The sequence below is a fragment of the Dermochelys coriacea genome, chromosome 17, assembly GCF_009764565.3.
Source record: "Dermochelys coriacea isolate rDerCor1 chromosome 17, rDerCor1.pri.v4, whole genome shotgun sequence".
Classification (NCBI taxonomy): domain Eukaryota; kingdom Metazoa; phylum Chordata; order Testudines; family Dermochelyidae; genus Dermochelys; species Dermochelys coriacea.
The window spans coordinates 18,428,868-18,444,124 of NC_050084.1; the positions used below are offsets into that span (position 1 = coordinate 18,428,868).

The following is a 15,257-nucleotide window of genomic DNA, read 5'->3' on the forward strand; positions in this document are numbered from 1 at the left end:
TTTTTTCAACAGCATGCTCCTGCTTGCCTGCTGATCCCTTACTTTACCATTAAATAATCAAGAGTAAGATATTTGGGACCCAGCCAAGAAAGAGACAACACTCTTTCCCAAACACACGCTACTACTCAGATAATTTCACAAAATGGCAAGGAAAGTGGTTCTTGCCACATTTTTCAGTTTGGTGGTACAATGTCGGGGCAGGGAAAGCCAGGCCCACCCAAGTGATGCTCAGAATAAATGTCAAATCTGCTTAGCAAGGAATATTTGAATTGTAAAGTAAATAGGGCAGTGGACTGTGGAAATGGGCACAAGCCACATAGTTTGAATCCAAGTCTCACAGTTTGACAATGTTCAGATTTGCATGGCTATTGGTTTGGCCCATTATGGAAATAGGAGCCAGCTGAAAATTTTGGATCTGGCTCTAAACCTCTTCAAAATTTTAGAGATGCCAGAATTTGGGTTTACAATTGAGGCTTTTTGCCTCACTGCTTTCCTTTGGCTGTTTATAGAGACATCCCTGTTCTCCACAGATTTGCAACCTGGTTTTGTTTTGTGAAATCATTAGCAGTTTCAGGGGTTACCTTAGCACTATAATCTTGGAGGATTGCATTATAAACTTGGTTTCAGAGTAGCAGCCGTGTTAGTCTGTATTCGCAAAAAGAAAAGGAGTACTTGTGGCACCTTAGAGACTAACAAATTTATTAGAGCATAAGCTTTCGTGAGCTACAGCTCACTTCATCGGATGCATTTGGTGGAAAAAACAGAGGAGAGATTTATATACACACACACAGAGAACATGAAACAATGGGTTTATCATACACACTGTAAGGAGAGTGATCACTTAAGATAAGCCATCACCAACAGCAGGGGGGGGAAGGAGGAAAACCTTTCATGGTGACAAGCAGGTAGGCTAATTCCAGCAGTTAACAAGAATATCAGAGGAACAGTGGGGGGTGGGGTGGGAGGGAGAAATACCATGGGGAAATAGTTTTACTTTGTGTAATGACTCATCCATTCCCAGTCTCTATTCAAGCCTAAGTTAATTGTATCCAGTTTGCAAATTAATTCCAATTCAGCAGTCTCTCGTTGGAGTCTGTTTTTGAAGCTTTTTTGTTGAAGGATAGCCACTCTTAGGTCTGTGATCGAGTGACCAGAGAGATTGAAGTGTTCTCCAACTGGTTTTTGAATGTTATAATTCTTGACGTCTGATTTGTGTCCATTCATTCTTTTACGTAGAGACTGTCCAGTTTGGCCAATGTACATGGCAGAGGGGCATTGCTGGCACATGATGGCATATATCACATTGGTAGATGCGCAGGTGAACGAGCCTCTGATGGTGTGGCTGATGTGATTAGGCCCTATGATGGTATCCCCTGAATAGATATGTGGACAGAGTTGGCAACGGGCTTTGTTGCAAGGATAGGTTCCTGGGTTAGTGGTTCTGTTGTGTGGTGTGTGCTTGCTGGTGAGTATTTGCTTCAGATTGGGGGGCTGTCTGTAAGCAAGGACTGGTCTGTCTCCCAAGATCTGAGAGAGCGATGGCTCGTCCTTCAGGATAGGTTGTAGATCCTTGATGATGCGTTGGAGGGGTTTTAGTTGGGGGCTGAAGGTGATGGCTAGTGGCGTTCTGTTGTTTTCTTTGTTGGGCCTGTCCTGTAGTAGGTGACTTCTGGGTACTCTTCTGGCTCTGTCAATCTGTTTCTTTACTTCAGCAGGTGGGTACTGTAGTTGTAGGAATGCATGATAGAGATCTTGTAGGTGTTTGTCTCTGTCTGAGGGGTTGGAGCAAATGCGGTTATATCGTAGCGCTTGGCTGTAGACAATGGATCGAGTGGTATGATCTGGATGAAAGCTAGAGGCATGTAGGTAGGAATAGCGGTCAGTAGGTTTCCGATATAGGGTGGTGTTTATGTGACCATCGCTTATTAGCACCGTAGTGTCCAGGAAGTGGATCTCTTGTGTGGACTGGTCCAGGCTGAGGTTGATGGTGGGATGGAAATTGTTGAAATCATGGTGGAATTCCTCAAGAGCTTCTTTTCCATGGGTCCAGATGATGAAGATGTCATCAATGTAGCGCAAGTAGAGTAGGGGCATTAGGGAACGAGAGCTGAGGAAGCGTTGTTCTAAGTCAGCCATAAAAATGTTGGCATACTGTGGGGCCATGCGGGTACCCATCGCAGTGCCGCTGATTTGAAGGTATACATTGTCACCAAATGTGAAATAGTTATGGTTCAGGACAAAGTCACAAAGTTCTGCCACCAGGTTAGCCGTGACAGTATCGGGGATACTGTTCCTGACGGCTTGTAGTCCATCTTTGTGTGGAATGTTGGTGTAGAGGGCTTCTACATCCATAGTGGCTAGGATGGTGTTTTTAGGAAGATCACCAATGGACTGTAGTTTCCTCAGGAAATCGGTGGTGTCTCGAAGATAGCTGGGAGTGCTGGTAACGAAGGGCCTGAGGAGGGAGTCTACATAGCCAGACAATCCTGCTGTCAGGGTGCCAATGCCTGAGATGATGGGGCGTCCAGGATTTCCAGGTTTATGGATCTTGGGTAGCAGATAGAATACCCCAGGTCCTGGCTCCAGGGGTGTGTCTGTGCGGATTTGTTCTTGTGCTTTTTCAGGGAGTTTCTTGAGCAAATGCTGTAGTTTCTTTTGGTAACTCTCAGTGGGATCAGAGGGTAATGGCTTGTAGAAAGTGGTGTTGGAGAGCTGCCTAGTAGCCTCTTGTTCATACTCTGACCTATTCATGATGACGACAGCACCTCCTTTGTCAGCCTTTTTGATTATGATGTCAGAGTTGTTTCTGTGATCTTCCTAAAAACACCATCCTAGCCACTATGGATGTAGAAGCCCTCTACACCAACATTCCACACAAAGATGGACTACAAGCCGTCAGGAACAGTATCCCCGATACTGTCACGGCTAACCTGGTGGCAGAACTTTGTGACTTTGTCCTGAACCATAACTATTTCACATTTGGTGACAATGTATACCTTCAAATCAGCGGCACTGCGATGGGTACCCGCATGGCCCCACAGTATGCCAACATTTTTATGGCTGACTTAGAACAACGCTTCCTCAGCTCTCGTTCCCTAATGCCCCTACTCTACTTGCGCTACATTGATGACATCTTCATCATCTGGACCCATGGAAAAGAAGCTCTTGAGGAATTCCACCATGATTTCAACAATTTCCATCCCACCATCAACCTCAGCCTGGACCAGTCCACACAAGAGATCCACTTCCTGGACACTACGGTGCTAATAAGCGATGGTCACATAAACACCACCCTATATCGGAAACCTACTGACCGCTATTCCTACCTACATGCCTCTAGCTTTCATCCAGATCATACCACTCGATCCATTGTCTACAGCCAAGCGCTACGATATAACCGCATTTGCTCCAACCCCTCAGACAGAGACAAACACCTACAAGATCTCTATCATGCATTCCTACAACTACAGTACCCACCTGCTGAAGTAAAGAAACAGATTGACAGAGCCAGAAGAGTACCCAGAAGTCACCTACTACAGGACAGGCCCAACAAAGAAAACAACAGAACGCCACTAGCCATCACCTTCAGCCCCCAACTAAAACCCCTCCAACGCATCATCAAGGATCTACAACCTATCCTGAAGGACGAGCCATCGCTCTCTCAGATCTTGGGAGACAGACCAGTCCTTGCTTACAGACAGCCCCCCAATCTGAAGCAAATACTCACCAGCAAGCACACACCACACAACAGAACCACTAACCCAGGAACCTATCCTTGCAACAAAGCCCGTTGCCAACTCTGTCCACATATCTATTCAGGGGATACCATCATAGGGCCTAATCACATCAGCCACACCATCAGAGGCTCGTTCACCTGCGCATCTACCAATGTGATATATGCCATCATGTGCCAGCAATGCCCCTCTGCCATGTACATTGGCCAAACTGGACAGTCTCTACGTAAAAGAATGAATGGACACAAATCAGATGTCAAGAATTATAACATTCAAAAACCAGTTGGAGAACACTTCAATCTCTCTGGTCACTCGATCACAGACCTAAGAGTGGCTATCCTTCAACAAAAAAGCTTCAAAAACAGACTCCAACGAGAGACTGCTGAATTGGAATTAATTTGCAAACTGGATACAATTAACTTAGGCTTGAATAGAGACTGGGAATGGATGAGTCATTACACAAAGTAAAACTATTTCCCCATGGTATTTCTCCCTCCCACCCCACCCCCCACTGTTCCTCTGATATTCTTGTTAACTGCTGGAATTAGCCTACCTGCTTGTCACCATGAAAGGTTTTCCTCCTTCCCCCCCCTGCTGTTGGTGATGGCTTATCTTAAGTGATCACTCTCCTTACAGTGTGTATGATAAACCCATTGTTTCATGTTCTCTGTGTGTGTGTATATAAATCTCTCCTCTGTTTTTTCCACCAAATGCATCCGATGAAGTGAGCTATAGCTCACGAAAGCTTATGCTCTAATAAATTTGTTAGTCTCTAAGGTGCCACAAGTACTCCTTTTCTTTTTATTATAAACTTGAAACCTCTGTATATGTCTGCAGCATAGGTACCTTATTTATTTTGTTTTTTCCTTCTTGCAGGGAGAAGGAGTTCAACAACTTCGAGAAGCCCTGAAGATTTTAGCTGAGAGGGTGTTAATTCTAGAGCATATGATAGGAATTCATGGTGAGTGTGTCTCAGCCTGTGACTAAACTTTGTTTTTCTAGAGAAGTTAGATGTCACTCTGTTCCCACACTATCTAGCAGCTCTAGAATTGGCTAGTTCTAGACTCCTAGAATATGACTTTTCTTTTCATCTGCTCTCTCAATGAGCGGCTGGCTTCTAGGGCTCAGTGCTAGTTCAACTCAGTAGCTGGTTAGGTCAGGATTTTAAAAGTAGGTGCCTAAAGTTAGGCTCCTAAATCCATAATGAGGTGATTAAAGTGGCTGAGTTTTACACTTTGAGCACCTGCAGTTATGGGCGTCAATGGAGTTACTCTGTCTTTACACTAGTGCACAGTACGCCCCACCGACACATTTATATTATAATCCATAGTACAGAGCCAGCTCAGGAGCAGACCAAGCCGTGTTGTGTTCTGCTTCATGTAACCGCTACAAAAATGTTCTCATTGCAGAGTCTTTGGTCCAGATACTCAGCTGCTATCAATCGCCATAGTCCCCTGACTTCAGTGGAGCTATGTTTACTTACATCAGCTGAGGATCTGGCCTTTTTAGTATTTGTCATGTCTGATGGACCCTAGAACAGGCCAGGCCTCACTCTGAAAGGGCGTGCAAGCCAGCTAGCCTGCAAATCCATAATCCAGGCAGCTCCCCTGATTAAAATTCAGAGAACACTGATTTCTGGAAACATGAGACTTAGTGAAGCACTCAATATTTTGAGTGATTCAGTGGAGCCATTTCCTTTTCCACCACTGCCACAGGCCTTTCATCAGAGGGAAGGGGGTTTTCTGCTTCTCACACCTCAGAGTTTTTTCTGCTGCTGATGCAACACAGAGAAATCACATGGTTTGGGGCAGGAACTCCAATGCATTGACAGATGCATAGGTTGCTCTGCATAATTTTTTTCCTACAGAAATGGTCGGAGCAAGGGGAAAATGTTTTGGATCTTTCACAATTATGTTCGCTCTGTGCCTTTGAGAGGTTGATTGGGGCTTTTGGCACCAACATACATGCTTCTTGGCCAAACACCATTTACTGCTGCTGGCACCCTTGTCCTTGCCTCATCCATAAAGCAAGGACTGCTTTGCCCTCTTCCAAATCTCTCCAAGATCCACTCCCATGGGGATGTCTTTGTAAAACTGGCAACGGATAACAGCCTGTGGGGACTTCTGATAGTTATATGGCTTCTGTGAAATTTTCAAACATATCCAAAGTGACTTAGGTACTTAGAGCATGTGTCTTATTGAAAAATCAATGAAACTCAGGCTGCTAAATCCCTGTCACATACAAAAATAGGACTTAAGCACTTTTGGCAATTTAACCCGTGAATGTATTAGTTTGCCTTGTCCTCCCCACCTCCATTCCTCCTGACTTGTTACTCACACTTTTTGCATCTTGTCTTAGATTGTAAACTCTTCTGGGCAGGGACTGTTTTTCACCCTGTGTTTGAATAACACAATCAGAGCCCTGTAATTAGAGCCTCTAGGTGCAACCATAATACAAAGACCTAAGAAACGGGGGAGGGGGAACATAGTGTTCAAGCACCAGGGATATGATGAAAATCCACTGTATAGATGTTCATGCTCTTCCTGGGGCCACACAAAGTCAAGAAGGTAGCCAGAAAATGTAGGGCTTTATATAGGCCTGTTGTTCTCTCAACATAATAAAAGATTTAAATTAATGTGATACACAACTGCCTTAAAGTTGAGGACATTAAGATGTTCTAAGCCAATCTGACAGGAGGAATAGTTACCCGCCCTCCCAGCTGTTCAGCACCCTGGGAAATGTATGTGATAATTCAGTGAGAGAAGGAGTTTGCAAAATATTTGCAGCACGGCTAGAACATGAATGAGCACTTGACAACCTCAGCATTACCAATGATAGCGTCAACTCCTGACTTGCATAGGCCTGCACTAGCAAAATCTAGCATGCTTTGTACGGCCACTTTCCTTTCAAAGAATACTCAGGTAGTCTTAAGCTCCAAGCACTTTGCATTGGATGTGATTCTCCAGTGCCCTTTACCTTGTGCATCCATTTATACTAGCGTAAAGTACTATCAAAGGGGAATGGCAGGATTTTAACACCCACTTGGCATTGGTGTAAATGACTTGAAGGTGCAGGGCAATGGAAAACTGGGCACAGTGCGTTGAGTGAACTGATTCACTTTTTGGCTTGATCTACTACACACAGATTTTATAGCAGTGTAATAGTGTTGGTTAAGGGGTGATTTACCAATATTGGAAATTTAAATATAAATACAATTCCTAACTTTGCCTCAATCTCTATGTTTATGTACAATTTAAAAACATAAATACATCACGAAATAGAGCCTGTGTCATTTAAAGGCTGACACCCCCTGCCTCCCCCAAGACAATTCAATGGAAAAGGCCTCCACAAATAGGCTCTGGCGTACAGGCTGTCCGATCAGAGAGGGGAAAGCAAGGTCTAGAGTTGAGTGCCACTCACAGAGGATGCCCTGCTCCCAGACATTTAAATTAATTCGCTTGAGCACCTCCATTGATCTCAACTGCTGGGAGACAGTTAAGGTTTGTAGGACCTAGAGCAATGTAGGCTGAATAGATTAAGACCAGTAATGTAAATTGTACCTAAAATTGGACTGGAAGCCAGATGTGGTTATTTGCCATTCATGCTGCAATACAAAGCTTTGTGATACAGTGACAAAGGGAGTTAATTCATCTTAAATTTCCCCGACTAACTAATCTATTTTTATAAATAATTGGTATTATAGACCCTTCTTGTCCACTCTTTCAGGCCAAGGAGAAGGTTAAATCTGAAAGCTGCTTAGGATCAAAATCAGAGTCTTTCATTAAACTAGCACAACCACAGAATGCAAAGAAAGAGTTGTTTGCATGCAGTGGTTCTATTGTAGTGAAATTAATTTTTATTGAGCAGAGACAGCCCCCAAGCTGTGAGGCCACCCACAATTTTAATCAGCTGGCGCTAAGGATTCGACCCTGCTCCCGCTGTGGGCACTGAGATTTTTGCCCTTGACATCAGTGCAGGAGACCCAAGCCGAAATGCCAATTACAGGCTAGCATTGTCAAAGCACCAGAATCCACGTGGTTTTGGAAACCAGAACCACCATCCAAGCAAAACGCAAATTTTTCCCCATGCAACAGGTTGGAAGCTTGAGCTAATCAGAGCCTATTAACCAGCCCTACAGAACAGAACAGCAGGACCCAGGAAAAGCCCACTTTTGGCAATGCTTATTTCCAGCTAGCTCAGCACAAATCCCTATGCACTGGGGTACTCACTTGAATTAGAAATACTGCCTGATGTGAGCAGACCAGTGCTGGAGGTCTGGCTAGGGAAACAAACAAGTGTCCATTACTGAGGGCAAAAGGAAAAGAAATGGGCATTAACACTGGAGAGTCAGCATTATGGGTTTCTGTGTCTAAGCACTTGAAAAGGACTTTGGCCATAGACCAAATGTACAATTAGCGTTATGGGGCAGGATCATTGTACAAAGGCTCCTCGCTGTAAGAGGAAGCATGGGCTGATGTCTAAGGTGCTGTGAGACTAGACTGCTGGGATTTATTGCCAGCAGTAGCTAATTAGCTGTGTGACCTGGGGTAAGTCATATCACTGCTCTGTGCCTTGGTTTCTCCATCTCTAACGTGTAGAATGATACTTAGTAACTCCTCAGGAGTGTTGAGTCTTAATGTTTGCTCAATGAGTGTTTAAATGATCCTTGGCACTTCTATAACTGCTGACAACTAAGGACCATAAGGCACTGCTGTTATGTTAATTGTGTTTATTATGGAGCTGCTGAAGGATCAGCTGAGAACAAACCCCATTGTGCTAGGTGCTGTACAAACAGAGTAGTAGGTAGTCCCTTCCCCAAAGAGCTTACAATCTACAATGAAAGAGGGGACAGGGTATGATACACAAGCAGAGTGAGCAATGGGATAGTGGCAGAGGTCACGTTAGTTCCTTTTTTTGTTTTGGGAAGTGAGGCATTAAGTAGGAGCGCACCAGCTAAGTGGAAAGAAAAGCAAAGGGAGAGGGGACATTGAAGGGAAGGAGAGAAATGTAAGAAGGGCACGGATTTTGTTTTCTCCATAATAGGAGAATAAACTCTCCCTTGGCTTTATCTCCTTTCAGATTCTTTATCTTCCATGGAGCCGGGCTCAGGGCAGGAAGTGATCCTAGGCTCCTCCCTACGAACGAGCATCAAAATCAAACGCGGTGGTCGTGAGCAGCGGCACCAGCCCTATCAGATCCTCTCTTCGCTGCTGGAGGACAGCGAAGCCAAAAGGAAAAACAACTAAATGAAACAGGAGCATTTGTGCATTCTAAAGCCCATTCGCTGATTAAAGATACAGTATCCTAGTACTTAATCACAGTGTGCAGAAGAAAGTGGGTAGAAGGCTGCAGGGTTAGCAGTAGGGTTTCCTTGCTTGGACACTGCTAAACCATTACTGCAGGGAATGTCTTAACTGTAACTCAAATATTCTTATGAAGAGCAATTCCTCTTCCCCCCTACTTCAGAATACACCAAATGGCAGGTATTCTTAAAAACTATCCCTGGAAATGGATATACCCCCAGCCCTCTTCAAGGGGTTTGATCCTCCCCCTCACAAATTATTTGTTTAAGACTGCATAGCTGGCTCAGACATCGTTCAGTTCTACCTTAGCTCCAAGCAAAAGCCCTGAGCAACATTATACTATTTTCATGGCATCTGTTTATTTTTAAACATGTTTTTTGTGTTCACACTATAATTTTCAGTTGAAGATACTCCTTTCAGTACTCCACTAAAGCCATGGAAATCTTTTTTAAAGAGTAGATTGAAAAATTAAGAACTAATCACTTATTTGACAAATTTCATCTCTCTGTGGAGTATCTTTCAACAAATCATGATACGTCTCAGAGGTGTTGGCTATTCAAAATCTTTGACAAATTTTGTTTACTCTTGGGCTTTCTGATTGAAATTTAAAAGCACGGAGTTGAGCTGTGTTGACTGATTGTGTGAATGGTGTCATATAGACCTTGTGGTATTCCTTCTGTTCCCTGGTTGCATGAACAGCTTACTATCAAGGTTTCTGGTATAAATAATTACAGAATGTAAAATTTGCTTTTTGTGCATATTCAAGATCAACATTCTTTTTGCAAACATTCATAGGAAGCAAGCTAAAATTCTATAAAGTTTGCATAAAATGAACACCAAATAGCTATAAACACAGCCAGGAAAAATTCATTTTATTTGGAACAACTCTGCACTGAAAATGTTTTGCAGTATTTACCCAGCTTTAGATCGTAAGCTGGAACTATTGATATATAGTTTTCTTTATATTGTGGGTATTTTTAAAAGTATCCATCATCTCCTACTAGTTTGAATCTGGAGGTGGTTTGTTGGCAAAACACAGTAGAAGGATTAGACTCTTGCCAATGGTTTGTCTTTGAACATTTTGCTGTTCATGTACATTTTGATGTACAAGATCACATCATTTTACTTTTAGCAACAGCTCTTATTATTGGGGAAACAGACTTCACTGTTAAGAGGCTGAACAAAAATTTCACACCTGCTGTACAAACAAATTGGACAAGTTAATGTTACTCATGTAGACAATTAAATTATTTTTTTTTTTTTTTTTTTTTAACAGCAGGAGTGAATGACCAAGGCAACTGATAATAGGTTACAGACTCTTTCACTGTGGGTTCTAGCCCATGAAAGCTTATGCCTAAATAAATTTGTTAGGCTCTAAGGTGCTAAAAGGACTCCTCATTGTTTTCAGTGTTCAGTCACTGGTTCAAAACCTCTCCAAGGCACTAGTGAACAAATGTTGTTGTGTCTGTTATTTGGTGGCTTAAGTAAATTCATAGCATCACTCAGGCTCATTCCTAGTGCAAAATGTATCTACATCAAAAAGCCACCATTGAAATTCATTAGCACCTTTGTTGGCAACCTCAACAGAGAGACCAAGGCCTGAATGGCCCATGGAGACAGAAGTACCTTCTTACTGCTAAAGGTGGTCCTCCTAGGTCAGCATGGAGGCAGGTGGAATGCTGAAAACTGGAATCTTGCACTGCCAGTGGATGTAGTCTGTGCCTAGAATAAGGGATTCAGGCTCTGGTGTGAGATATTTATATATGTACACATGCACACACTCTGTCTACAGCGATACTGATAATTATATCAAAACATCCATATCAGGCCTCTAGACAGCATTGTATCACCAGCCACAAATAGTTTAAAATTCACCCCAAGTGAATGGATTTACATCTTTAAACTACCACCATTTTGCAAAGAATAGGTGACAGGGGAAGCTGATGACATATGTTCCTAACAAACAAAAAGCAACATCTTGAGCTGATAATGTGGTCCTCACAGAGAAATCTCCCTGTGCTGTACAGTTAATATGAACAGCCACTGAAGGATCAAAAGCTGCAGTAAATTTATTTCCTTAACATACTCTTGAATTCTGGTACTGACTAGGAAATCGTGAACAGTAGTTACGGCTACATTCCCTAGTCAAGTGGTATAGTTAGATCCTTACTTGGATCCATTTAAGGTAGTCATTGGGCAAGTCAAATCAGCCCAAAATGTGGAGGCAAAGCAAAATACAATCAAGTGCTAATCCCCATAAGCCATCAGAGACTTCAAAGAACTTTAAACTCAATGCAACACTTTAGGAGATGCAACCATAAAAAGCAGATGTTTGTCTCCTGTGCAGCTGTGTACATTGCATTCTGGGTTAGTTGTAGCTTTGATGTGATACAGGTAAACAGGGAGCAATAACCCAGCCTGGAACGAATAAAAGGGTTTGTCAATATCGGTAAGGCATTGATAGAGAGCAATGGGCACACCCTGGTGTGACTTCTAGGACAATAAAATAAGGCCTTCAGAGGAGATGTTAGTTGCAAGCCCAAGGCTACATCCAGTGACTGTGTATATATAAACAATGCTGAATGAGATCAGTATCTTTTAGAAATAGTTGGCAGCCATCTCTCAGTCTAAATACAAACAAATGCAAAGAGCACAACTCTACCAAGACATCTGGTAGACAAACATCAAAAGCCCTGTGACCATTTTCTTCCATTCACGAACTGAGGTGGAATAGAGTTGTATAAAGGGAATTTAGACCACAAAGTCTTGTTGAGGGGCAGCTGTTTTATAACACAGCCATGCCATATTTGCACTAGTTTTGTTCTTGGACTGGTCTCCTGTTTCCTTTTAGGAAAAACTTGTTTACTACAACACGCTTTGATAAGTCAGCCACTGGTTAGAAATTTACAAGAGGTGCCTGGTTACTTGTGTTGATAGATACTCTGGGGTCCTATCCTGCACCTCTTACCAGGCAGAGTGCTAACTAACTACCCTCAAGTCTAGTAGTAAGTGTTCAGGAAATTGTTTCCTAAGACATGATGAGAAATCACCATTTGATCAAAAGATTTATGCTGGTGTGAGCTGCATTTCATCTGATCACTAGGAAAGAGTTTTCCCATAGCAGGACCCAGAGGCAAAGCCAAACAACCCTCCTACCCGATATTTAAAAAGGGAAATACCAATATTCCGTTTTGATGATCCCATGGATGTAATTTGGGAAGGGGGAGAGAAGTTATGCAGTGTGGGTCCAATTAGTAGTTCCCTGAGGTTTTGGAGTCCCCCAAATGAGTTAAAGGGGACAGTTTTTGTTCTCACAACTCAGTATTTGGAAATTAAAAAACAATTGCATTAGCCTGATGAGTAATCTCTTTAGTTGATTTGCATTTGACTAGAGCACTAGATTTTAATTAAATTATTCAGAACAACGTAGTGGTAAAATGAAAAAGTTAATTGAAATGGTTTGTAATTAATCCTAGCAGATTGATTGTCAGAAGGCAGGTTTAGGTTCAGATTGCAACACCATTTTAATTACCAACTTTCACAGATTTCTGTGAAGACCTATGTAATTCTTTGCTCCCAAGACTCCTTGTTTTGCTTAGCTACATCTGTCTATTAATGTGGTACTGTATCTTTAATCTGGGTAATGATAGGACCATATAGTGTGGACATTGTCACTGGACTAGGGTTTAATTCCTCACTAATAAATCAATTAGACCACACTGTGGTGCAGTCTTAGTTAAAAAAAAGTTATAAAGGTGTCCATAACCTCATATGTTGACATGAATGATATTTGTGACTAAAATAAACCACTCCACCCACATTTTCCCTCTTAGGCAGGATACTAAGATTCATTTTAGCCTGGGCATATGCATTTTACCATCTCTGTGTAATTTAGGGGGTGGCCATATTTCATTTGCGTGCTAATTTAGAAATATACTTTAATTGAAATGTTAGTGCTTTATCTTACATACATATTGTGCACTACCATAGCGTGTTCTTTTGCCTTTGTTAAGACTTCTTTGGGATTTTTAAAAGGACTTCTCTGACTTCCCATACTTTTCAACATGGATTTGTTCTGGTAGTAGAAAAAAAATGTTCCCTGCCTTGAGCGAAGCCATGGCTGCATATTGCACAGTATAATATATTGTCATTTATGCACTCCAACTTTCACTAGTGCTCTGGTACCCTCTTGAGAAATAGAGAATGCTTCACTCCAGAGTATCCAATATGCATTTATTCTAAAGACTTGACAGCAATGCAGGAAAATAGGAGTAAGCTAGAGAAAAGGGTCATGTCCTGCTTCCACTGATGTCCACAGAGCTCTTGCCATTGACTTTAATGGGAGCAAGAATAGGACACATGTTCAAATCCAGATCTTCAGTTAGTGTAAATTGGGACAGTCCAGTGATGTCAGTGGAACTATGACTATTTACACTAGATCTGGCTCACAAACTTTGGCACTGAACCGAAATCCCAGATCCAAGCTATAGAATAAACGTTGTTAAAGTAGAAACCCATCAACTACACCTATGACTTCAGGAAAGCAGACAGACAAACTTATTCTGGGATTACATGAAGGTAGGTTCTCAACTGACTAATTGGAAATCCCTTCTAGTCCACAATTATGACCTCTGTATTATTCAAGATTAATTCCATTCTGCTCCAGCACTGGGGGGAGGGAGGGGTTAAACTACTTATTCTGAAATCAAGCAAATCAACGGTGCTATAAATGTCCATGAAACACATTCCCAATCATAGAAGAAAATGTGAACTTTTCACGTTATTTCACACAGTACTTTTTTTTATTTATAGCCGTGTGTTGTGTGTGCACGCAAGGGGTCCCAGCTTTTCTAATTGTAATAAGTTCTACAATCATTTGATCTTTTATAGTGAAGTCACATGCTGTATCTTGTGATTGTGTGTAATTTTTAACAGAACAACAACAAATGAACTCATTTCTGACAGGCTCCAACGTTTGTCATCAGACTTCACTAAAGGACAAAATAAAAAAACCCAACCTGTTAGCTCCAGATCTTGCATGGTTACTTCTCTGTTTTCATATTGCCATATTATTGTTCATGGTATCTATTTCTCTTTATTGGCGATGGGATTTGTTACTGTATATGGAATGTTTTGTATTCAGCATTTTTTTGTTTTTGTTTTTTAAAACAGAGCAGAGTGGGAACAATATTCAAGAACCCACAAATACCGAAGACCTTTCATGTAATGCACTGAGAAATAAACATACTGTAAGTGAACATGGCATGTCGTAGCCTGTATTTCGAGGTCTTTGGCTGATTCAGGCTCTTCCCAAAGGCCTAAATCTCTCTTTCTTGCCACTTTCACTTTCTTTCACTGCCTTTCGTAGTATCGTACAAGGTTGTAAGAACCTCTGTCTCCTTGTAACAGGGACATGAATGAGGGACTCAGCCCAGTTCTTATATTTCCTGACTGAGATCAAGATGACAAATTTACAGATTCCACATGTCACCTTTAGTAGCAGAGTCACAGTGTGGTGTTCATGGAGGCCCTTGGTAACTGAAGGCAGGTTGGAGCGATTTCATTGCCTGGGATGGAGTTAACTCCCTCTCTGGATGATGCTAAATCATCCTGGTCAGATACAACATCCCTGGGGCTTGTACAAATAAAGTTGGAGAGCAAATGTTCAGATTACGCCCACTATCGCAGCTATTGCAAAGAGAAAAAGTATCCTCCCCCACCCCACCTCTCTCCATTTGCAGCTCTGCTCTGTTGTGTACTTCTCCTGCCAAGTCATTCATACAGACAGCACCCAATTCACACATGCATAAACCTGACTGGCCCAAATCCTGTACTGCACTAGGTGCACAAAGCAGCCCTAACCCCAGCACAGCCAGCCGCAAGAGGCACCCTGGTGTTGCGGAATCCTCCAGTGGTGTTTAGGTGACACAGCTCTTCCTACACCTCTTGCCAGGATTGCAGTGTTGTTACTCCTCATTTATGCTGGTGTTAGTGAGGCTGGCTGCGTTTACATCTTGTTCTCCAGCCAGGGCTGCCAATTTTGGTTGGCTGTATTCCTGGAGGATTCATCACATGACAATCTTTAATTCCTGGAGACTCCAGGACAATCCTGGAGGCTTGTCATCCCTCTCTCCAGACCATTCACCCACATTCAAAACAGCAGTTGGCAGGTTTCCCGGACTTGTGCTCGCATGGTTACATTGCAGCTATCGAGAGCCCC

The 15,257-nt window shown here is 42.4% G+C and overlaps 1 protein-coding gene across 5 annotated transcripts in view; it reads left to right on the forward strand.

The window, feature by feature from the left end:
- COL26A1 (collagen type XXVI alpha 1 chain) overlaps positions 1-14,295 on the forward strand; it is a 238,749-nt gene extending 224,454 nt beyond the window's left edge. For all 5 annotated transcript variants that reach the window (XM_038376218.2, XM_038376221.2, XM_038376220.2 and 2 more), the window contains 2 exons: positions 4,611-4,695; positions 8,814-14,295. In XM_038376218.2, the coding sequence (XP_038232146.1) occupies positions 4,611-4,695; positions 8,814-8,980 (252 nt within the window). In that variant the 3' untranslated portion in view covers positions 8,981-14,295. The remainder of the gene's footprint in view (positions 1-4,610; positions 4,696-8,813) is intronic.
- Positions 14,296-15,257: the final 962 nt, after the last annotated feature.